General features: G+C 38.6%; 1 protein-coding gene across 3 annotated transcripts in view; it reads left to right on the forward strand.

Annotated features, from left to right (window-relative positions):
* Positions 1-24088, forward strand: part of LOC142352934 (uncharacterized) — a 38192-nt gene extending 14104 nt beyond the window's left edge. For 2 of the 3 annotated variants that reach the window (XM_075405094.1, XM_075405106.1), the window contains exons 2-4: positions 20179-20710; positions 21940-22237; positions 23606-24088. In XM_075405094.1, coding sequence (XP_075261209.1) covers positions 20437-20710; positions 21940-22237; positions 23606-24026 — 993 coding nt within the window. In that variant the 5' untranslated portion in view covers positions 20179-20436 and the 3' untranslated portion in view covers positions 24027-24088. Of the gene's footprint in view, positions 1-19256; positions 19357-20178; positions 20711-21939; positions 22238-23605 lie in introns of those variants that run through there. The other variant, XM_075405100.1, reaches the window with a different exon arrangement.
* Positions 24089-25308: the final 1220 nt, after the last annotated feature.

The raw sequence follows: 25308 nt of genomic DNA on the forward strand, positions 1-25308 counted from the left end.
GTCTTCACTATAAAACGAGCCATAAAAGTCCAAGCCTGTGTTGGCGAACGGAAATTTGGTTTCTTCTATGGGGAAGATGAATGCAGGAAGGGGGGCCATTATTGGTTGTATATTCTGAGTGTCAAAACGGCGAAACAGAAAACATCGGTATTTTATTGATAGGAGTGTTTGTCGCAGTCCGATGACGTAGTAACGTTGTTGTACAAATGATTTGACCGGTTCCGTTGCTTAATGAGCACAAATTCTGTGAGCATGTTCAAGGTATAGTCTAGCGATCTTTTCCTATGCTTCCAAGATTATTGGATATATTTTGATCTCCAATTCTGTTGGAGCAAATAGGCGACGGCCACTAGATCGTAGGAGCCCGTTTTAGTTGATTATTGGATTCAAGTTTCTCAATTTCCTCTTGGCGTCTAAATTTTGTCTTCTTTTGAATGCGTTGATTGTTTAAGAGAACACAATATTTTGAAACAGCTACAGCAAAAAAATATGAGATAAACCAACATCATCTTTAGTTTCCTCTGGCGTTCTGAATCAATCGCCCCGACAAGCCACCGAAAAGAAGGCCGTACGGTGGGTTAAATGTCCATGTCGTTTTGATTGCAGCTAGGGCTTTATAAATCTTGTCTTTGTCTAAAGCCTTAACCAACCTCTTCAGCTCTTCGGAGGCGCCGACAAATTTTTTTCCGTTATCGCTGTACAATAAGAGAGGTTGGCATCTTCGGCAGGTGAACCGTCGATATGCATTGAGGAAGGTGTGTGTATTTATATCTGGACATGTCTCTAAATGGACTGCTCGCGTAACAAGGCATGTAATAAAAAGTCCATAGTGTTTCTCGGTTATTTTTTTTGTCTTCACTATAAAACGAGCCATAAAAGTCCAAGCCTGTGTTGGCGAACGGAAATTTGGTTTCTTCTATGGGGAAGATGAATGCAGGAAGGGGGGCTATTATTGGTTGTATATTCTGAGTGTCAAAACGGCGAAACAGAAAACATCGGTATTTTATTGATAGGAGTGTTTGTCGCAGTCCGATGACGTAGTAACGTTGTTGTACAAATGATTTGACCGGTTCCGTTGCTTAATGAGCACAAATTCTGTGAGCATGTTCAAGGTATAGTCTAGCGATCTTTTCCTATGCTTCCAAGATTATTGGATATATTTTGATCTCCAATTCTGTTGGAGCAAATAGGCGACGGCCACTAGATCGTAGGAGCCCGTTTTAGTTGATTATTGGATTCAAGTTTCTCAATTTCCTCTTGGCGTCTAACTTTTGTCTTCTTTTGAATGCGTTGATTGTTTAAGAGAACACAATATTTTGAAACAGCTACAGCAAAAAAATATGAGATAAACCAACATCATCTTTAGTTTCCTCTTGGCGTTCTGAATCAATCGCCCCGACAAGCCACCGAAAAGAAGGCCGTACGGTGGGTTAAATGTCCATGTAGTTTTGACTGCAGCTAGGGTTTTATAAAGCTTGTCTTTGTCTGAAGACTTAACCGACTTCTTCAGCTCTTCGGAGGCGCCGACAAATGTTTTTCCGTTATCGCTGTACAATAAAAGAGGTTGGCATCTTCGGCAGGTGAACCAGCGATATGCACTGGGGAATTTGTCTGTATTTAAATCTGAATGTGTCTCTAAATGGACTGCTCGCGTAACGAGGCATGGCAAAATAAGTCCATAGTGTTTCTCAATTTTATTTTGTTTGTCTTCAGTATAAAACGAGCCAAAAAAGTCCAAGCCTGTGTTGGTGAACGAAAATTTGGTTTCTTCTATGGGGAAGTGGAATGCAGGAAGTGGGGCCATTATTGGTTGTATTTTCCGAGCGTCAAAACGGCGAAACAGAAGAAAACATCGGTTTTTTATTGATAAGAGTGTTTTTCGCAGTCCGATGACGTAGTAACGTTATTGTAAAAATGCTTTGACCGGTTCCGTTGCTTAATGAGCGCATATTCTGTGAGCATGTTTAAGGTATATTCTAGCGATAATTTCTTATGCGTCCAAGATTATTGGACATTTTTTGATCTCCAATTCTGTTGGAGCAAATAGGAGACGGCCATTAGATCGTAGGAGTCCTTTTGGTTGATTATTGGATTCACGTTCCTCAATTCCCTCTTGGCGTCTAACTTTTGTCTTCTTTTTAATGCGTTGATTGTCGAAAAGAACACAATATTTTGAAACAACTTCAGCAAAAAAATTTGAGATAAACGAACATCATCTTTCGTGTCCTCCTGGCGTTCTGAATCGATCGCTCCCACAAGCCACCGAAAAGAAGGCCGTACTGTGGGTTAAATGTCCATGTCGTTTTGATTGCAGCTAGGGCTTTTTAAATCTTGTCTTTGTCTAAAGTCTTAACCGACTTCTTGGGTTTTTCGGAGGCGTTTTTCCGTTATCGCTGTACAATAAGAGAGGTTGGCATCTTCGGCAGGTGAACCGTCGATATGCATTGAGGAAGGTGTCTGTTTTTATATCTGGACATGTCTCTAAATGGACTGCTCGCGTAACAAGGCATATAAAAAAAGTCCATAGTGTTTCTCGATTTTTTTTTCTTCAGTATAAAACGAGCCATAAAAGTCCAAGCCTGTGTTGGCGAACGGAAATTTGGTTTCTTCTATGGGGAAGATGAATGCAGGCAGGGGGGCCATTATTGGTTGTATATTCTGAGTGTCAAAACGGCGAAACAAACAAAAATCGGTATTTTATTGATAGGAGTGTTTGTCGCAGTCCGATGACGTAGTAACGTTGTTGTAAAAATGATTTGACCTGTTCCGTTGCTTAATGAGCACAAATTCTTTGAGCATGTTCAAGGTATAGTCTAGCGATCTTTTCCTATGCTTCCAAGATTATTGGATAATTTTTGATCTCCAATTCTGTTGGAGCAAATAGGCGACGGCCACTAGATCGTAGGAGTCCGTTTTAGTTGAATATTGGATTCAAGTTTCTCAATTTCTTCTTGGCGTCTAACTTTTGTCTTCTTTTTAATGCGTTGATTGTCGAAAAGAACACAATATTTTGAAACAACTTCAGCAAAAAAATTTGAGATAAACGAACATCATCTTTCGTGTCCTCCTGGCGTTCTGATTCGATCGCTCCCACAAGCCACCGAAAAGAAGGCCGTACTGTGGGTTAAATGTCCATGTAGTTTTGACTGCAGCTAGGGTTTTATAAAGCTTGTCTTTGTCTAAAGACTTAACCGACTTCTTCAGCTCTTCGGAGGCGCCGACAAATGTTTTTCCGTTATCGCTGTACAATAAAAGAGGTTGGCATCTTCGGCAGGTGAACCAGCGATATGCACTGGGGAAGTTGTCTGTATTTAAATCTGAATGTGTCTCTAAATGGACTGCTCGCGTAACGAGGCATGTAATAAAAAGTCCATAGTGTTTCTCGGTTATTTTTTTTGTCTTCACTATAAAGCGAGCCAAAAAAGTCCAAGCCTGTGTTGGTGAACGAAAATTTGGTTTCTTCTATGGGGAAGTGGAATGCAGGAAGTGGGGCCATTATTGGTTGTATTTTCCGAGCGTCAAAACGGCGAAACAGAAGAAAACATCGGTTTTTTATTGATAAGAGTGTTTTTCGCAGTCCGATGACGTAGTAACGTTATTGTAAAAATGCTTTGACCGGTTCCGTTGCTTAATGAGCGCATATTCTGTGAGCATGTTTAAGGTATATTCTAGCGATAATTTCTTATGCGTCCAAGATTATTGGACATTTTTTGATCTCCAATTCTGTTGGAGCAAATAGGAGACGGCCATTAGATCGTAGGAGTCCTTTTGGTTGATTATTGGATTCACGTTCCTCAATTCCCTCTTGGCGTCTAACTTTTGTCTTCTTTTTAATGCGTTGATTGTCGAAAAGAACACAATATTTTGAAACAACTTCAGCAAAAAAATTTGAGATAAACGAACATCATCTTTCGTGTCCTCCTGGCGTTCTGAATCGATCGCTCCCACAAGCCACCGAAAAGAAGGCCGTACTGTGGGTTAAATGTCCATGTCGTTTTGATTGCAGCTAGGGCTTTTTAAATCTTGTCTTTGTCTAAAGTCTTAACCGACTTCTTGGGTTTTTCGGAGGCGTTTTTCCGTTATCGCTGTACAATAAGAGAGGTTGGCATCTTCGGCAGGTGAACCGTCGATATGCATTGAGGAAGGTGTCTGTTTTTATATCTGGACATGTCTCTAAATGGACTGCTCGCGTAACAAGGCATATAAAAAAAGTCCATAGTGTTTCTCGATTTTTTTTTCTTCAGTATAAAACGAGCCATAAAAGTCCAAGCCTGTGTTGGCGAACGGAAATTTGGTTTCTTCTATGGGGAAGATGAATGCAGGCAGGGGGGCCATTATTGGTTGTATATTCTGAGTGTCAAAACGGCGAAACAAACAAAAATCGGTATTTTATTGATAGGAGTGTTTGTCGCAGTCCGATGACGTAGTAACGTTGTTGTAAAAATGATTTGACCTGTTCCGTTGCTTAATGAGCACAAATTCTTTGAGCATGTTCAAGGTATAGTCTAGCGATCTTTTCCTATGCTTCCAAGATTATTGGATAATTTTTGATCTCCAATTCTGTTGGAGCAAATAGGCGACGGCCACTAGATCGTAGGAGTCCGTTTTAGTTGAATATTGGATTCAAGTTTCTCAATTTCTTCTTGGCGTCTAACTTTTGTCTTCTTTTTAATGCGTTGATTGTCGAAAAGAACACAATATTTTGAAACAACTTCAGCAAAAAAATTTGAGATAAACGAACATCATCTTTCGTGTCCTCCTGGCGTTCTGATTCGATCGCTCCCACAAGCCACCGAAAAGAAGGCCGTACTGTGGGTTAAATGTCCATGTAGTTTTGACTGCAGCTAGGGTTTTATAAAGCTTGTCTTTGTCTAAAGACTTAACCGACTTCTTCAGCTCTTCGGAGGCGCCGACAAATGTTTTTCCGTTATCGCTGTACAATAAAAGAGGTTGGCATCTTCGGCAGGTGAACCAGCGATATGCACTGGGGAAGTTGTCTGTATTTAAATCTGAATGTGTCTCTAAATGGACTGCTCGCGTAACGAGGCATGTAATAAAAAGTCCATAGTGTTTCTCGGTTATTTTTTTTGTCTTCACTATAAAGCGAGCCAAAAAAGTCCAAGCCTGTGTTGGTGAACGAAAATTTGGTTTCTTCTATGGGGAAGTGGAATGCAGGAAGTGGGGCCATTATTGGTTGTATTTTCCGAGTGTCAAAACAGCGAAACAGAAGAAAACATCGGTATTTTATTGATAGGAGTGTTTGTCGCAGTCCGATGACGTAGTAACGTTATTGTAAAAATGCTTTGACTGGTTCCGTTGCTTAATGAGCGCATATTCTGTGAGCATGTTTAAGGTATAGTCTAGCGATAATTTCCTATGCGTCCAAGATTATTGGACATTTTTTGATTTCCAGTTCTGTTGGAGAAAATAGGAGACGGCCATTAGATCGTAGGAGTCCGTTTTGGTTGATTATTGGATTCACGTTCCTCAATTCCCTCTTGGCGTCTAACTTTTGTCTTCTTTTTAATGCGTTAATTGTTTAAGAGAACACAATATTTTGAAACAGCTACAGCAAAAAAATATGAGATAAACCAACATCATCTTTAATTTCCTCTTGGCGTTCTGAATCAATCGCCCCGACAAGCCACCGAAAAGAAGGCCGTACTGTGGGTTAAATGTCCATGTCGTTTTGACTGCAGCTAGGGCTTTTTAAATCTAGTCTTTGTCTAAAGTATTAACCGACTTCTTCAGCTCTTCGGAGGCGTTTTTCCGATATCGCTGTACAAAAAACAGGTCGGCATCTTCGGCAGGTGAACCGTCGATATGCATTGAGGATGCTGTCTGTATTTAAATCTTAATGTGTCTCTAAATGGACTGCTTGCGTAACGAGGCATGTAAAAGTAAGTCCGTAGTGTTTCTCGATTTTATTTTTTTTGTCTTCAGTATAAAACGTGCCAAAAAAGTCCAAGCCTGTGTTGGCGAACGGAAATTTGGTTTCATCTATGGGTGTGTGGAATGCAGGAAGTGGGGCCAGTATTGGTTGTATATTCTGAGTGTCAAAACGGCGACACAGAAATAATCGGTTTTTTATTGATAGGAGTGTTTGTCGCAGTCCGATGACGTAGTAACGTTGTTGTAAAAATGCTTTGACCGGTTCCGTTGCTTAATGAGCGCATATTCTGTGAGCATGTTCAAGGTATAGTCTAGCGATCTTTTCCTATGCGTCCAACATTATTGGACATTTTTTGATCTCCAATTCTGTTGGAGCAAATAGGAGACGGCCACTAGATCGTAGAAGTCCGTTTTGGTTGATTATTGGATTCAAGTTTCTCAATTTCCTCTTGGTGTCTAACTTTTGTCTTTTTTTAATGCGTTGAGCGTTGAAGAAAACACATAATTTTGAAACAGCTTCAGCAGAAAAATATGAGATAAACAAACATTATCTTTAATGTACTGATATTTGTTGGAACGATTCTTCTTTGGTCTGTAAATTACATTGAAGACAATTGCGAGTGTTAAAAAGAGCTTATTCCATGTTGAAAAGCTCTTCGAGTTTACAATAGGTTTGATTGATGTTTTTTTTATTTCTGGTTACGACACCCACGGTTGAAATGTTTCCAATATCTTTCCAAGAACTTTCAGTGTTTTGCAAAAACTGTGGTGCTGTAAGCCATTTCGGGGAGATTTCTGATGGCCCAAGACTACGCGTTCCATGGTCGGCTGGATTGAAAGTAATTGGGACATGATTCGACTCATTAGTTTTAGTTGCTTTTTTAGTTACTTTATGTCGATTTGACACAAGAACGTTTTGTTTCTTAGTTGAGCTGATCCAATCTAAGATAACACGACTATCAGTCCACATGCAAACTTTCTCAAATTTTAAAGTCATTTCGTTTTGTATCAAGGTGTTGAGGTGTGTACCTAAAACAGCAGCTTCGAATTCTAATTTTGGCACACTAATTTGTTTAATTGGTTCAACTTTGCATTTTCCAAGCAGAAAAGCTATTTGAAATTTTTCGTCCTGTATTTGGGTTCGAATGTAAGCAACTGCTGCAAATGCAACAGTTGAGGCATCAACAAAGAGATGAATCTTGTGATTATTCTCCTGAGTTGTTGAAGTGTTAAACCAGCAGGGGGGTTTTCGATACCAGGCATTGCGAAGTAACTATTACGCACTTTTTGTAGGTTAGAAAGTAGTTCGGCGGGAAGTGGTTCATGCCACTTCTCGCCTAGCTTCCAGACTTGATGTAAAAGCATTTTGATTCTAATTGTGAGCGGAGACAATATTCCGAGGGAATCAAAAATGATTGACACTAAGCTGAACATTTTTCTTTGTGTATAGTCACTCGCATTTCTAGGAAATTGTTCTAAGGTCTTCATTAGAAAACAGTCAGTTCGGGTGTTGCATTTCTGACCGAGGACTCTATTGATTTATTTTGGTTCATCCCGATCTTCTTGCTCAAAGAATTTTAGTGCTTCATGTTTGTTTGACACAAATTTTGTCGAGTGAAAACCACCTTTATGGAGGCTGTTTTTACTCTGGCTAATGATTTCAATTGTTTCTTCTATAGACGGCAAAGAAAGGATATAGTCGTCCATATATAAAGTTTTTTTTGCAGAAACTGCTTTTGGAAGTTCAATTGCATTATCTTCTGCGCAACGGTTTAGCACGAAAATTGCACAAAAGGGGGAACAGGTTGCTCCAAAAATTAATCTGGGGAATTGGTATTGGCTTACTTTCTCTTCATTCGGCCAGAGAAAGCGTAGTGCAGATTGGTCCTCATGCCTTATTTTTATTTGCATGAACATGCCTTCAATATAAGAGAGAATGGCAACTGGGTTTTCAGGAAACCTCAGAAGGATTCCTACCAAGTCGTTCATTAAATCTGGTCCAGAGATCAAATTGGAGTTTAAAGACTAGCTTCTAAACTCGGCCGCAGCATTTGCTACTCTGCTCACTTTTCCGGGCTTGTTTGGATTAACAACCGGGTGATGGGGCAAATACCAAAATTTCTCGGGTTCTGGCAGCTGCATTTCAACTGGCACGACACAAAAATTTTGACGATCTGCTGTGAGAGTTTGATCATACAACTCCTACAATTGGATGTCATTACTGAGTCGCTCATGAAGAATTTTCAGCTGGCTGAGAGCTGCGAAAATTTATTTTCAATTCTCATTTTTTTTCCAAGGTAAACAAATTTCGTACCTCTCCCCATTGTGGCTGATTGTCTTGTTCAGTATTTCAAGTGCTTCCTTGTCAACGGGATTCGTAGATTCACTCTGGGGTTGAGTTCCTTCAGCTTCAATTTTCGAAAATTGCTCAAGCAACTAATCGAGGGGCTGATCGTTGGAGCTATGCCGTGATACGTGGTACACGTTCTTTTTCTGCTGGTGAGATCGCTGTTTGGGTTGCATTTGCACTCTTTCATACTCTGCAGCTAGGGTCCATCCAAGCCTCGTCTTTAAGCCGAATAGCTGGTTTTTAGTTGCTGAGATGACTTCCATTAGGTGTGTGAAAGCAAGAGTGTTTATTGCCAAAAGGGCACCGATTTTGCCTTCAGCTATTTCTAGGAAGTGAATATCACGTAATTTTTTGAAAGCATCGCAAAACTGGTTGAGTTCAAATAAATTAGCTGGTGCTACCTTTAAACAGGGAGTGCTATAAGTTGTTGTGATTTGAAAATATGATCCAAAGTTTCGTAGGGTGCAACTTTCACAGGTTCAGAAATTTTTGACAGTGGCATATAATGCTCTGTGTTAAGATACTGATGCGTAGTGGCTTCTTGATCTTCGCACGTAAGAGCACAAAACTCTGAGATTTTGTAAAGTATGAAAGTAAATTGGCTTCCTGGATCTATCATAGCGTACGTATCGAAAGCCTTCTTGCCGTTTAGAAATGATACTGGGATAAGTTGAAGTTGTTCTTTTGGTGTAGACTGTAGATGATTCACGCTAAATATTTGGTTGAAACTATTCAAATTAGCGCGCTGAGTTTGATTCTGATTTTTGTTTGCAAAAGATTTTCCATAGCGGCTTTTTTCACTTGGACGAGACGCATGCGTTGCTGTTACTTTCTGGTCCAGATTGCTGTTTGACTGGCTGATTTTCTTAGTTGAAAAAATTTGTAGCTGTGGAATTGCTGAAGGCAAAAGCAGCTGGGGGACGTTTGGTAACTTTACCAGGGTCATGCAGCGTTTTCTTGAGGGACAGTTTTCCTTATTGTGTTTATTGCTCAAACAGTTCAAGCAAAGATTGCTCTTGCTAACAATTCAAACCGTTGGTTGGGTTGCATTTTTGATAATCGGAACAGGTCGCTAGTATATGGTTTCCTCGACATTTTGATTGGTTTCCTTTTTCGCAAGAACGTTGTGATTGCGTTGTTTAGGGGTGGAAATGGTGGAGCACTATCGTACACATGTGCTTGAACTTCTAACCATTTCTGAAGTTCAACTAAAGTAGCTGGTGATTCGATTGATGCAGTGGTGTGCTCTGTCCTTCTGATGAAGATGTTATGCAGTTTTTTTTCTTCAGCTTTCTTCATAAGTGTTGAGCTCTGTAGGTCCGCTGTGTATCCCAGGTATTGGAAAGCTTGCACTAAACGTTTCCAGAACGAAGCGGAAGCTACAAAGTTTTGCTTGTTATAGTCGTGAGTTGATTTCCAATTTTTCAATTGATTTATGAAGGCGTTCCACACTAATGTGAGAGAACCAAAATTTGACATGAGATCGTTTAAAGCTGTGCTATTAAAAGCAGGCTCACAGGAATATGCTTGAATGACATCTTTTCTTTTTCCAGTTTTTGCATTTTGCAGGTAGGTGATACGACGTGTGTCAGTAATACTTATGTTGTTATGTTCTAGGCAAAAAAATTTATTTATCCATTCGTGGTACTTTAATGGATTGCCATTAAAGTTTTGGGTCGTAAGAGGTGGTACCTTGATTGAGTGTTTACTTGTTGGATTCTGCCAATATGGACCTGTGTTTGAGGTCCACGGTAAATATTTGATTTCAAATGAAAGGTTTTTGAACATTTCATTTGATATTGGATGTAATAAGCTGGAAATTTGATATGAATGTGGAAACTGTTGCGTGGGATTTCGCTCTGGTGAAGGCAGTGCTTGTGGGGGAAACGTTGCGAATGAAGAAGCAATGGGAACACTTTCCGTTATTGCTTTTGAACAGACGGTTTTGTTGAACTCCGAACGCGTTGGAGGGCTCAATGCCAACGGTTTTGACTCGTAATTGTGGCTGAAATTTAGTAAAGCTTCCAGGTAAAAATTTATTCTCTGTGTTTTTCAATTCCAGTCCCTTATGAATTGGTAAAAAATTTGTTAGACGTTTGAAAATTGTTTGCGTTTTGGCAGGAATGTTCAGGGAACTGATTAAAGTTTGTCATTGTGTTACTCAGTTCAAATGTTTTTGATTCTGGGGCAGATCAAAATCTGGACTCTTTGGATTTCCTTGACTGTAATGTTTCACAGAACTGGGATTCATCAAGCGGGGATTATGTGTTACTTGGTATTGAGAACAACCAATGCTCATTGGTTGAAACGTTTGCGTCCGAAAATGTTTCTCAGCGATATCTCAAGAAAACTCAGTTACCATGTTTGACTGAAATTGATGGTTAAGTTTTTCCAGATGAAAAAGGCTTTGGAAATTATTTTGCGTGCTTACTGAACTAAGCGGTTGAAATGAGTCATTGTCTGCTTTAAGCTGCTGGTGGTTGACTGTGAAACAATAAACAGCAGAGAAGGTTGTACCACTGAGAGCAAAACGATGGGGAGTTTTTGCGACGGTCGTTTCAAGTTTTTTTATCAGAGTGTTTTGCTTCTGCTTTGGATTCAGATGTGTTATCGATGTTAGTTGGTCTAAATAAGTTTGCTGTACTCATTCCAATAGTAAGGGGATTCTCGTTGTTGCCAAAAAACTTGACAACATTGGTTTGGTACGGATGCATTCAAACAAAAACAGGGATGGTTTCTCAGGTCTCGGTGGGAGAGGTGGCGTTTTGTTGGAGAATGAGGAACGTTCTGGGTTGCTTGCTTCCAAATTCTCGTTCATTGATGGTGAGCATCTCCATGAGTTTGGCCATCTGGCGGTCGCACGAGTTGTTACACTGACATCCTTGCGTATCCTAGTTGAAGATTGACTGAGTAGTCCAATATCATCTAAACTGTCAATTTCGTGTTCAAATTTTTCTAGACGTGACAGAAGTTTGAATGTCGTTCCATGACGGATAAAGTGCTGCTGGAATTCGAATGAGCAGAGTGAGTGATCTAAAACTTCTTCGCTGATCAATTGCTGATTGTATGAGGTCCAGCTTGCTTTTCAAACTCAGCTTTGCAATTTTGATTTTGTTTAACGCTTACTGACAAATTTGACTATTCTTCTTTGTCATCTTCCTCTGGTTGGTCTTCTCCGTACTAACGGGTAAAATGGCTTTGAAACCAAAGCGACGCAAATTTCAAAGTTAAAGAACATTGTATATGGCACTGTGGGGATTTTCAGTTTTAGGTTTTTTGGTTCTTGTTGAAAAAAATACGTCGCAACTTTTCTGAAAAAGAAAAAGGATTCTAGTGTTTTTTTGTGCTAAATCTAGCTAATTTTATCTCTAAAAAATACAAAAGTAACCAATCGCGCGCACTTGTTTCCTTATTTTAAAAAACAGGACCAAATATTTGCTAAACTTAAGAAAACGATTTGTTCTAATGAGAAGAATAAGTATATGGCCTTTGAATGGTTTCTGTTACAAACTTTTACAGGGACCTTTTTCTTAAAGAACAAGGAATAAAAAAGCTTAGAGACTGCTACTGCTTTCAACTTTTGTTGAAAAATTGACCAATTTTAATTCAGTCCGAATAGGCAACGTGAGCAACAGACAGGCAGACAAGACAAATCGATTTGTGCTGAAGCTCGTTTGAGATTCTTTCCTTTTAAGTTGAACTGCTTTGTTTCAAAATCTCCGAACTCTTTACTTTGAAATTTTCTTCCACTCTAGAAACTGCTTGCATTAAATTATGAAGTTCATCTTTGACGGTAACTGCTGACACCAAAAAATACTCTCTTCTTCTATCTGGTGACTACTGAGACCAAAGAGGGGTAAAGGGACTTCTTTCGGCAACTTCTATGATCGCGAACGAAATGAAGAGACGTTTGAGTTTTCCACATCAATGGAATTTTTGCTTGAGCGAATGTGGGTGGGGAATTGTTTCCAGCTTTTGATTTTCTTGCTTTTGAGCTAAGGAGAAAGAGTTCTCAACTTTCCTCTTTTCTTTTTCTTGAAGTCGTTTTCAGTGCATACTAACCCATTAACTAGGCGCGCGGCTAGTAGTATGCACAAATTGAAAACAATAAAATGTGATTGTCTGGTTTTCTTAAGAATACATACTACCCCATTAAATGGGCTCGCGGTTAGTAGTATGCAATTAAGGTCAAAGAAAACACAAATTCCTTTGTTGGTTTTTTGAAGAAGCGTTTTTTGGAATTTTTGTCTCCGTTCTTTACGGTTTAGCAGAATGATTAACTAATTCCTCATTTTTCCTAGCAGTGAACTGAGGAGGTTGATTCAATAGGTCTTCTTAAAATTCTATTGATGCTTTAAATAAACGTTAGAGAAAAATGTGTTTTGATTACTTTAAGTCAGAGGAGCAAATTTGCCACTTTTCTGTTGCTTCTTTGCAGTTCTGCAAATGTGATAAAAATACCTATTAGCTTGTTTTTAAAGAAACTGAAGGGGTGCGATTAATAGATTTTCATGAATCTAATAAATGTTTGAACCAAAACGTTGGAAAACGATTTTCAAATTTTTTTTGAGTAAAAGAAGCATTTTTTGCCAATTTTACGTTGCCTCATTACTAATGGCACAAATCGAAAAATCGTTTTCGAAGCTTGTTTTATAACAAACGAAGGGGGCTCAATGAATAGGTTTTCTTGGGTCTACTAAATGTTTATATCAAAACGTCAAGAAAAGATTTTTTGAATTTTTTAAGTCAAAGATGCAATTTTGTTAAAATCAAGTTGCTTCTTTACTAAAATCGAAATGCAATAAATTAACTTTAAAGTTTGTGTTATAACAAACTAAGGAGGCTCAGTGAATATGTTTTCTTGGATATTCTAATTGTTTTTATCAAAACGTCAAGAAAACGTTTATTGAATATTTCAAAGTCAAAGATGCAATTTTGCCAAATTCCAGTTGCCTCTTGGTTAAAATGCAAAATTCATAAATTAATTTCAAAACTTGTATGATAGCAAACTGAGTAGGCCCAATCAATAGGTTTTCTGGGATCTACTAATTGTTTATATCATAACGTCAAGAAAATGTTTGTTGAATTTTTTAAAGTCAAAGATGCTATTTTGCCAAATTTTAGTGACCTCTTTGTTAAAATGCAAAATCCATAAACTAACTTTAAAACTTGTATTATAGCAAACTGAGAGGGCACAATCAATACGTTTTCCTGGATCTATTAAAAGTATTTAAGAAAACGTTTGGAATAAGTTTTTAAACTTTTTGAGTCAAAGTAGCAATTTTACCAAATTCAAGTTGCCTCTTTACTAAAATGCAAAAACGGTAAACGATTTTTAAAACTTGATTTATAACAAACTGAGGGGCCCAATCAATAGGTTTTCTGGGATCTACTAATTGTTTATATCATAACGTCAAGAAAACGTCAAAGTAAAAGATGCAATTTTTGTCAAAATTAAGTTGCCTCTTTTGTAAAACATAAAGTCGATAAATTGAATGTGAAGCTTTTTTCATAACAAACCCAGGGGGGCAATCAAAAAAATTTTTTTGGATTCATTAAAAAATTTTCATTAAAACGTTGGAATAACGTTTTATGATTTTTGACGCTCAAAAAAGCTCTTTGGCGGATTTTTCGTTTTTTGAGCAAAAATTTTCCAAGAAGAATTCAACTTCAAAAACTCAATTTAAAGTCTAAATTAACTGTTCTATTCAATTAGTAATTTCACTGTCATGTAGATTTTTTTGCGACAAAATGTTTTTAAACTTTTCGGATGTAAAAATTGCTATACCGTTTTTTCGTGCAATTTGTGTGTTTTTCTTTTGCTGAGTGCGACATGTAGTTTCTCACGGCTATTTCTTTCAAAAATCATCCACAGAAGCTCCTTGGGGGACAATTTTTCTTGTTTTTAAAGATTTTTTTCTCGCAAAAAATCTTCAAGTTTTTTTTTGGATGCGTCTAACCGGGGAAGGGACTTCTGAGGTGACGTGTGGAACCTCGGGCTATCATCTCCTGGTGACGTCTACAACCAGAAAAAATTCAGGCCTTCTTGATCGCGTGACGTCTGGAACCCTTGAAAAAAAATCTCCTCGTCTTTGGTGACGTCTGAGACCAAAAAAATTGTCTTGGGGAGTTTTCTTGCTGTTTCCACCTCTGTCCTATCGCTCTGATACTAACTTTCAGGTGTGGGGGGTGGGGGGTGGGGGGTGATCTGTCCTTTTGATAATTGCTCTGATTCTCTCTCGTTCTATTCTGCAGAAATGCCTGGTTAAGAAATGCGCTGCATCCTCCTCTGTCCTGTCGCTCTGATACTAAGTTTCAGCGGGGGGGGGGGGGTAATGTCACCCTCTTTGGTAAAAAAAATTCCGTTTCAGAAGGTAGACTATGTTTCTTAATCACGGAGGTAGGTCTCCAATTTATGTACTGAAACATATATTCTAGACTTTTGGTTGCTCTTATTTGGTTTTCGGGAAAGAGTAACTCTCAGGTTTTTGGCGGTAAAGTAATCATTGGCAAACTTTATGCTTTTCTTGAGTTCACAAGGTCATTGGGAACACAAACAAAGCGCAAATAGCCTCAATGCGACAGAAACCGGCAACACAACCAGCAGTTAAGCACACGCAAATGAGCAAACCTAAAGCAATCCCCTGCAATGACCCCAAAACCAAAACTCGAAAGACTTGTGCGTTTGCCTTGTAGTCTAAAGCAGCGGCACTATGAGAATTCTGAACCACAAAGCCAATTGTTGCAAATTAGAAAAACGAACAAAAACAAACGACACGTCCCTTAAAGCAGACATCTCCGATACTCCTTTGGACACCTTTACCGCCACGCCCAGAGTTATCTTCATATCTAGTTACTCGATAGACTCTTTGGACGAGAAACCTCGCCAGAAATTTTTTTTTTATGAAACGGCACTTAGCATGGCCCCAGCACATGTTGAGGTGACGCCTGAACCACGACAATATATAAAAAGAAGAAGCAACACCGCTGTATTAGCTCATAATACAACATGGCCCCTAGAATACAATAACCATCTCATCCATAGTCAAATTAGATAATCAACTTAGACTGGGACGATGAAACGAATTGACCTTCTTTTCGGGTCAGCTCTCACGGAGAGGCTTTGTAGTACTACTTCCATACGTGTTTACATCCCAACATCCCAAACAAGAACTATTACATATTAATATGAACTCGTCTAAACTATAATATTATGATGATGCCAGGATCTTTTCCGTTTACCCCCCCCCCCCATTCCCCCCCCCCCATTTTCAGTCGATTAGCTTCATTTTTAACTAGAGAAAATTTTCTTATTTTTCACAATCACTGTTCTGATATCTTCATGCCAGTTTAGTTACAGTTATACAACAAACGAAAGTTATAACGCAGGAAGAAGAAGAGGCAGCTAAAGGTGCTATGCTTACCTAGACGGTGAAACCACTGAACGAAACCGCGCATAGCACTAAATAAAGTACTATGCGCAATTTGGTTCAGTGGTTTCATCGTTTAAGTAAGCACAGCACTTTTTACTGCTTTTATTCTTCCTTCTTTCACTTATTTTTATTCCATTTGTTACAATTTTCTTTCTTTTGGAAACAGTCATTAACTGTTGCAAAATAGCGAAAATTCCATTGAACTGCCTCACAATCTCATACCTAATCAATAAATAACAGACAAAATTAATTACACTTCTCTGTGACTGAAATAGCGACCTGTACCGCACTTCTCTATTCCTCTAATCAAATGGAGCGTAGGTTGAGTCCCCAGCAGCGCAAAGGCTATTCTGTTCCTTCCATCATTTCATGTTAAAGCGTCTTAACTCTTACGTTTTTAAACAAAATTCCACATTTGTAATACCACATCAGCGTGCTGTAGCGTAGTGTTTTATTGCTCTGACCAAACGGGGCGCATTGGTTCGATCCCCACCAGGCGCACAGACTTATTCTTTCGCTTTTATATCGTATTAAAAATTAACTCCTAAACACAATTACACATCTCCGCCACTAACACGGCAACTCCTAGCGCAGTGATCTGGTCATGTGAATCGCCACCACACGAAAAACTTTTACTTCTTTTTTTTCACTTCCTTCATTCTTTGTTTATATCTTTTTGTCACGCCTTACTTCTTGAATTCTAAAATAGAATTAGTGACTTTTTACTCTATGAGAATAGAAAATATTTTTTGATGATATCATACCACGCATGGATAAACGACGAACGGGGCTAGCCAAGAACAGCAAGAATAAGAATTAAAACAAGCAGAGCCGGCAGAAGCCCTACCCGCAGCTGGAAATGGCTCCCAGCAACAAGAGCAATCAATTGGTTTTAAAGGAAAAAATCTGTAAAAACAGCAGCATATACTCTCCTTCCTAATCCTTTTTCTTTTAATTATTGGTGCCTTTTAAATTGATTGAACTTGATTGTACATACAATAAAAATAGTAGTCAGTTTGACCCCCCACCCCAGCTTAGTAGGTGCTTTTTATTTGCAACCACAAGATGCACGTGCTGTATTTTAATATTATGATTTGCTATGTAATGACACGCGCTTTGTATTTGGGGGTTGCATAACGTACTGGGGAACTGAATAAGATCCTTAAAATGTTCTCTTAGTGGTTTTGACTTTTTCGAGTACTTTCTGCACCCTTGACGTTTTCGTGGATCTTTTCCGTTTGTGCCCCCCCAGTACGTTATGCGCCCCCCGTTACAGAGCACGTGTCATTACATAGTAAATCATTATGTAAAGTTAATGCACGTGCGTCTGGGGGATGCAAATAATATGCACCCACTAAGCTGGGGGGGGCACAAACGGAAAAGATCCGTTTTTTTTGCCTGATCTAAGTTTCTCTCTCATTCACAAGTGTCAGCAGCTGCGCTCTGTTTTTGGGGGTTGCATAACGTAATGGGGGGGGGCAAAAACTAAAAAAAAGGTTAAAATTTTTAATCTTTGAAAGCAATAAAATAGTACACTTTGCATAAATCACGGCTGACCAATTTTTTTTGTTTGAATTGGGGATATAAAACAATTTTGGAGAAACAGGGGTAACAATTAGTCAGGCTGTAAAACCGCGAGGTAGCCCAGCTCATTCTAATGATTTGCAATTTAGTTTTAGTAACGCATATGGAAAAACACTTACTCAAAAAATACTTTTTACATTGCATATAACTGAGGTGCTTGCCATGCATAGTTTCCCTACTTTGTTGCTTTCGATTTACATCAAAACCTCACTACATTTTTTTTTACCTTTCAGTGCTCAAAAGGTTTCAAATGTTAACAAAACACCCAATTGTTTTCCATCTAAACACGAGAGAACATAAATCCAAATAATTAGTAGCATACGTTTTTTTTGGCCAGGACATAAATTACCTTGGGTGACTGAGATTTTTGTTTTGTAATATATTCAAAAAAAACTGCCTAATGGCCCATTGTGGAATGCTGGACTTCGTTTTAATTCTGCCCTACAATCTATGTTTATGCTAGAATATAGCCCTAGAAGCCTAAGGCAATTGAAGTTCAGCGCCAATGACGGTGACTACTGAAGCTGAGCTCAAATTGCCAAAAGATTCCCGGAACCATTTTCTAACCTATTTAGAACCAATTTTTTCCCTGAAGTTGGCCTTAAGGTGTAAAAGGATTTAATTTTTTCCCCAGAAGTTTGTGCAGTAACTTGCACAACTATAGCAAGCTTTAATTTTTAGTTTTTCTAGAAAGTCTGATTAAGTGTGATAGCATGTATAAAAATAGGTGACCTATTCTGCTTTGCACCCCTTTTGTCATATAATTTTTACAGCGGTGTAATCTCTAACTTAGTAAAGCTCCATTTCACAATACATACGTTTGTAAGTGGGCGGCATGAAAAAACAGGATCTATTCTGTTCTGCCCCCTCCCGCCCCAGCTTAGCTGCCCTTTTACGCCCCCAAGCGCATGTGCTAATTTTTACACAGTAACGTGCTATATAACAGCATATAAGTTGCTACTGGGGGGCTTGGAAATCACGGGGGGGGGGATAAAACAGAATAGATCAAGAAAGACAAAGCGAGGGGATTATTTAAGAATATATCTAAAATATGAACAATACGTGCACAAAGAAGTCATTCATCAATATTTTTGATAAGAGTTTTGGCAGATCATGTGCGATAAAATTTCTTTCATCATGGCATGTTCTTCAAAGTGAAGACAATTCAAAATTGCTTTCAAGCAGTAGCCAAAAAGTTACAGCTTGCAACACTTAAGTGTCAGAGCAACATAGAGAAAATGATCTCATATTGCCTTTTGAGACTTAAATTTTGCGAAAAAAATTATTCGAGTATTAGGAGCTTTTTCTGAAGAGTTGATCATCAAACTAGGCTGAAATCTTTTTCTCAAAAACCAAAACCACCTCGGACTGCTAAGTTGAGCCATATTACCTAGTGGAGACTCAGATTAAAACTGCCGCCACAATAGAATAAACATTTTTTTTCATAATTGTTTAGTTGACCGCTAATTTTTTAGTTTTATAGGAACTTGACTACGTTATTCGGTGATATTGAAATCATTAAAACATGTCTTATCAGATCTTACGCGATTAAAATTCACGTAGGGCAGAATTTTTGTTGTGGAAGACCAGATAATATCATATACGATAAAGATTTTTGATCAGCATCTTATCAGGTCTTGCACTATAAAAATTCCAGAATCACTGGGGTAGTGATTAACTGTGCAATGACACGCGCTCTGTAACTGGGGTTGCATAACGGGGTCTTTCCCATTAGCCCCCCCCCCCCCCCCCCCCCCCTCCAAAGCCCAGCATAACGTAGTGGGGGCACTAACGGAAAAGATCCCTTTCCTTTTTCAGCCCCTTGGTTTAGTGGGCATGTTACTTGCGCTAACTTCTCAGACCACCACAATAGTAACTCAAAATAATTCATTTTGCAATGGCGTGTGTTCTGACTACTGGTGGCGTACATTCGTCTTGCTGTGGGGCGTACATTCTTTAAAGAAAAATCTAAATGTTTAATGAAACTTAAAATTCTAGTTAGATTTGCATGCAATCTATTGATAAAATTTACAAAATTTCTACAGCACGTGCAAAAAGTACACTGCGTTAGTACACTGGAATCATGTATCCCTCTAGGTAAGCTCAGCATTTGGTATCTTGGCTAGTTTTGATGCATATTTTTTAGTCTAGCTCTTGTTGCCATAACAACAGTTGCAAAACTTGCGAGTGAAATAAGCGCCCAATGAAACTACAAAAACATGCATCAATGCGCTGTCTAAATTCTGCTTTTGTATCAGACCACCCTTTCCCGCCACTGTTACTATATGAAGAGTGGGGGAAATGATAGTCTAATCAATTGCTAAGATCTATTCTGTTTCGCCCCCCCCCCCCCCCCAGTGTTTTTTATGACCCCCAGTTAAAAATTCTATGTTGTTATATAGCACGTTACTATGTAAGAAAATAGCACGTGGGCCTGGGGGTCATAAAAGATTAATACTCACTAAGCTGGGGGGGGGGGGGGGACAGAATAGATCGATCCAATTGCTAATCAAAAGTTATGCAACTGTTGTAATTTCAACACGAGAAGAATAAAAAACTTTGCCACACGGTTCTCTCTAGTTCTCTCTATCTCTCTCCAAGTTAAACAGTAACGGGATCTACTCTGTTTTGGCCCCCAGCTTAGTGGGAATATATGTTTTATGATCCCCAAGCGCACGTGCATTATTTTTACATAGTAACGTGCTATATAACAACACATAATTGTAACTGGGTGTCATAAAAAACACTGGGGGAGGGGGGAGGGGTAGGCGAAACAGAATAGATCTAAATAACGAACTGTTCCAGCTTCGGCTCGGAGTGTGATAACCTCTCGATGGCGATAACAACAGGGGGGGGGGGATAGTAAGCACTCACTAAGCTGGGGAGGGACAAGCGGAAAAGATCTTGTATTTGTTTCAGGTGAACTGGAAGAAAACCACAAAAACAGCCAAAAAAGACTCGATGAGACTACCAATGAAGTTAACTTCTGTCTACATAACCAACTAATCTTGTCACTCTTACTGTTACTACTTAGTGCTAAACAACAAACAACAACCGACGATAACTAACGAAGTAATAGTCATCAAAAACGAAAAAACTATTAATGCTTAGAAAATATCTCTTAATAATTTTCTCGACAGTTTGAAAGGAAACAAATAGTCTTAATCTCAATCATTGATGCCATCCAAAATGGTGGTGGAAGTCGAGGAAATAGAGAAAGCCCAGAAGCGGATTAAGCCCTACATCCACCGAACCCCAATAGAGACCAGTTTGACCTTCGACAGCCTGTTTGCGGAGGGACGCAGGATCTTCTTCAAATGTGAGAATCTGCAGAAATGTGGCAGTTTCAAAATCAGAGGAGCCATGAATTCTGTCCTAATGGTCAAACAGCAGAAACCATATGTCAAAAGTGTCATGACAAGAAGCAGTGGAAACTTTGGGGGTGGACTTGGTAAGAAACTCACCGTCTTTTTCTATCATACCCCACTCGTGCGATGATGGTCCCCGTGCAATGATTGCGGAAGGGGGATATGCGTTAGTATTAAGATGACAACTCAACTGGGTACTGGGTATGAGGGGGGGGGGGGGCAATTTTGAAGAAACAACTCAGCAACATTTCGAGTCCAAAAAGATATCTAGTACCTCGTCATCACACCCTTAGACCTGTCGGGTCTTTCCCATTATAGCCCCCCCCCCAGAAAATTATAGCCCCCCCAAAACAAATCAAGTTATAGCATACAATTAAATTCATCATTTATGCTTACAATTGTTGGTTACAAGTTTTTGTTTTGTTCCAGTATCGATTAATGATTTCTGATTTTGTGTTAAAGAAGTGGTTATTAATTTCAGTGGCTCGCCTACATCGATTTCCGATTTTGTGTTAAAGAGGTGGTTATGAATTTTCATCTGGGGGGGGGGCTATAGGTTACATGCCCACTAAGCTGAGGGGGCTATAATGGGAAAGACCCAGACTGTCTAACGTTTAGCAGAGGTTTCGGATCTTTTCTGCTTGTTTGCACCCCTCAGACTCACGTGCCATATTTTTACAATATGCTTTTCTATGTAAGGACATTTCCTGTGTAACAGGGGCATAAACCGAACAGATCCATGTTTTCTAAGTCATGGAAAAAGAAACACTTTTGGGAGATTTTTTTTCCCATGGTTTTGTGACCAACGCCTAATTATTCTTAAAAACTTCTAATTGGGTTTACAGATATTTTCTTTATTGCTCCCCAGTGTTTTATTTGTCCTCCCGTTACAATTTAAGTTTTGTTATATAGCAGTTTACTACGTAAAAAATATCAAAAGAGCTGGGGGGGGGCGTAAAAGTTATATGACCATAAAGCTTGGGTGAAACATTTTAGATCTTGGCTTTGATAGGAGGGCATATTCACCCTATGTCAAGAGGGAATATAGGAACACTAAGCTGAGCGGGGCTTTGATGGGAATGACCCTGATCAGTGTAGTGCTCAAAGTAAAAATTACACAAAATCAAAAATTATTCGAATGCTTATATGCTGTCGCGAGCCCAGTGTTGTTTGTGCAATGCCTGCCTTACTTTGTTCAGACAGCGATATATGGAAACAAAAAAATCGTTCTCAAAGGGAGAGAAAGAGGGATAGGGGTTGAGGTTGATCGAAATGTTAGCCCATATGCTCTTTCAATCTTTTGCTCTTTCAGCATACGCGGCCAAGTTGCACAACCTTAGTTGTTACATTGTGAGTCCAAAGAGAGGCTCTGAGCTGAAGAGACAGATAGCAGAGAGTTACGGGGCCACAGTGTCTCTCTACAATTCTACCTTCGCAGAGAGAGATGCTCTCATAGAACAAGTGAGGAATGAGACAGGGGCAGAGTACATCATGTCTTCTGCACAAGAGAGCACCCTCTGTGGACAGGGTACCTGTGGTCTGGAGATTCTGGAACAGGTGCCGGAGGTGGATGCTGTCATTGTGCCATGTGGGGGAGGGGGTCTTCTTGGGTATATTTGCCAAAAGATTTCCTTAATACCCACCCCCTTGAGAAAAAGTGACGGAAATGATCAAATTATGCAGCGCAAAAACTGTTAAATTCGGCCTTATCGGTTAAAAAAACGTAAGCGTCTTCTCACAATTTTTGTTTAAAGATTATTGCTCATTTTGAGATATACTTGAAGAGTAATAGAAATAACCGTTATTTCTATCTAACAAAACGGTTAATTATTGTTTTTTTTTTCAGAAAAAAATCTCAAATGGGTAATAATCTATTTAGAAAACTGTCTTGTTTTTCGAGTTCTGGCTCTTCAGATATTTGTTTTTACTACGTCAAAAAGGATAAGAACAAATGCACGCAAACATGGCTGCCATGATACAATGTAATGTATTTTTATGCTGAATATGAAACACAACGTTCAGTTGAGTTTTCACCAATGATCGGTGTTGACCAATTTATTCAAAACAACTCAAATATTTGACACTGATATTGTTTTTTAATAAACATGGATATAAAAAGATCAAAAACAAAACAATGAAAGTGACGCACTCCTCAATTAATTTTTATAAACACTGTGCTTTTATACACGCTTGCCAGCCTGTCTGTATTTTTTCGTATAACTTTTAAAAAGTGTATTTCTCTCAGAATTGCAAAAATGTCTTGATGGTTTTACTCTAATTGCCTTTATCTCATGTCTTTCCTTTGAATTCCATAATACGAGAGGTTATTCTGCTCAGTTTCTAATATGTTAATCTGTAGTCAAAAGTCGTGACAGGAAAAGTTAATAAAATATGCACTCTACTGTACTAATCCGATCAATAATCCACCTTTTCTGAATTACACTCCCAACAATGAGACAGACTATTGTATCTATTTTTAAATCGCAATGGTTGGTCACCTCATTTATTCCACTATACTCATTTCGACATCAATAACACAAAAACATGCATTAAAAGATAGTTACCGAAAATTACAAAATGTTTCACGTACGTGGGGATAGAAAAAGGAGTCCTTGTTACAGTGTCTTCCAATCAAAAACTTTTTGCACCTCTGTGATACATTTTGTAGACTGAATATTTTGTATGTCTTTTTCTAATTTTGAATTACTAAATTGATATTTTTTCTAATGTGCTAACTTTGTTTTTGTAATGTGTTTGCAATTCAGCAACAATTTTTTCCTACGCAAAACAAATTTAAAAATATTTTTTCCTACAAACAAAAGCTGCCTCTATCTGTAAAAATAACTATCAAAATTGTAACTTAGTAATCTGGTAAATAATGAACATGGAGAGTAATTCTTTCGATGATCGCTGTAGTAGCTTCGATCACTGCCCTTTAGGCTTCATAGTTTGTTTGTTGATGGATGTTTTTGTTTTAGGGGAGTAGCGACAGCGATGAAAGTTAAAAAACCCGACATCAAAGTGTTCGGAGTTGAACACAGCAACGCCCTCAACGCAAAAAAATCATTCGACCAGAAGTCTCTCTTCATACCCGAAGATCTACCCCCCACAATATGCGATGGTCTGGGCAACACACATCTTAGCCAGTTGACACTGGAGCACATCTTGGAGTACGTGGATGATATCATCCCAGTTCCGGACAAGGAGTCCATACACGCAGTCAAGTTCCTCATGTATAGAATGAAAATGGCAGTAGAGCCATCAGGGGCAATCGCTGCAGCAGTTCTGATGAACAGGAAGAACATTGAGAAGTACTTTTACGGCTGCAATAACATTGTTGTCATTTTGAGTGGAGGAAACTTTGACTACATCAATAAGGCTCCTCTTTTATCTTCATAGATATTTGTACAAACTAATTGTAGTATTGTAGTATACAAATGACCAATTCATTTTTATCAAAAAGAAAACCGAGTCTCCCTCTTTTGTGCCAAAAACCTATTTTGCCTCCATTCTGTTTCGCAACCCTCTCCGCCCCAGTGATGAGCGGATTCAACTTTTACAATATTCTATCAAGAAATCTTACAATCTACGATATTCTAGCAAAAAAAAATTTGCAAGAAATAAATCTTGCCTAAAAATTAAAAGGTCGTCTGCAGATCTGGGGAATGATTTAAAGGCAAAATTGTGATTTTTAGACAAGTTTTATGACTCATACACTATGGTACCAAAAAACTACGTACAGCATGATTTCTGCTTTTAAAGCATGATTCGTGCTTCACAAGCATGATTTGCGACAAGGCGTGAAAAAAGGTGTGAAATTTAGAAGTTTTAAGAGATATTTCATTCTCACTTTCTCCGCCTAAACAGAAAAGATGGTTAAACCGCTTTGTTCTTATACCGTTTGCCAAGTTGTTACGCTAAGAGATGTCGGATTGTCATGGTCTAAAATACAAAAGCAACTCAAATTAAAATCAAGATCCAGTGCACAGTATGCATACAACCGTTACCTGAAAAACAACAGTTTCGAGGCCCAAAAATCGAGCGGAAGACCCCCCAAATTGTCAAAAAAAATTAGAAAAAAAGTTAGTTGCCGATGTTTTGAAAGATCCCAAAACCTCACTAGAGCAAATTCGTGTGGCTCATAACGCTTTCTCTTGCTACGATACAATTTCCAGAGGTACAGTTAGACGAATTCTAAAAAAATATGGCGTTTTTTCAAGAAATGTTGCAAAAAAAGTCAGTTTGAAGAAGAAAAGCAAGTGTTTTCGTTCAAAATGGTGTATCAATATGCTCAAGAAGCCGTTCTCTTTCTGGCAGAATGTAGTTTTTGCTGATGAAACAAGGGTGCGCATCTCCAGCGACGGAATCGTTAGAATTTTTCGAAGAAATGTAATTTCTTGAAAGAGTTTTTCGATTTCTTGAAAAAAAAACACAAAAAATTTGAGTTCGGACAAACGACCACTTATTTTTTAGGGTGCAATACGATCAGATGGACGGAAATTGCTTGTTAAGTGTCCCAACAAGCTAAACGCTGTCGGTTATTTGGAAGTTTTGAAAATTTACGAAAAAAAATGCATTTCCTGGTCCTTATTTTTCAGCAAGATAATGCTCCTGTGCATAAATCGAAAATTATCGGCAATTTCTTCCAAAAAACGAGCGGGAGGTACTGGAATGGCCAGCA

Source organism: Convolutriloba macropyga, chromosome 1 (genome assembly GCF_964194025.1).
Source record: "Convolutriloba macropyga chromosome 1, txConMacr16.3, whole genome shotgun sequence".
Lineage (NCBI taxonomy): Eukaryota > Metazoa > Xenacoelomorpha > Acoela > Convolutidae > Convolutriloba > Convolutriloba macropyga.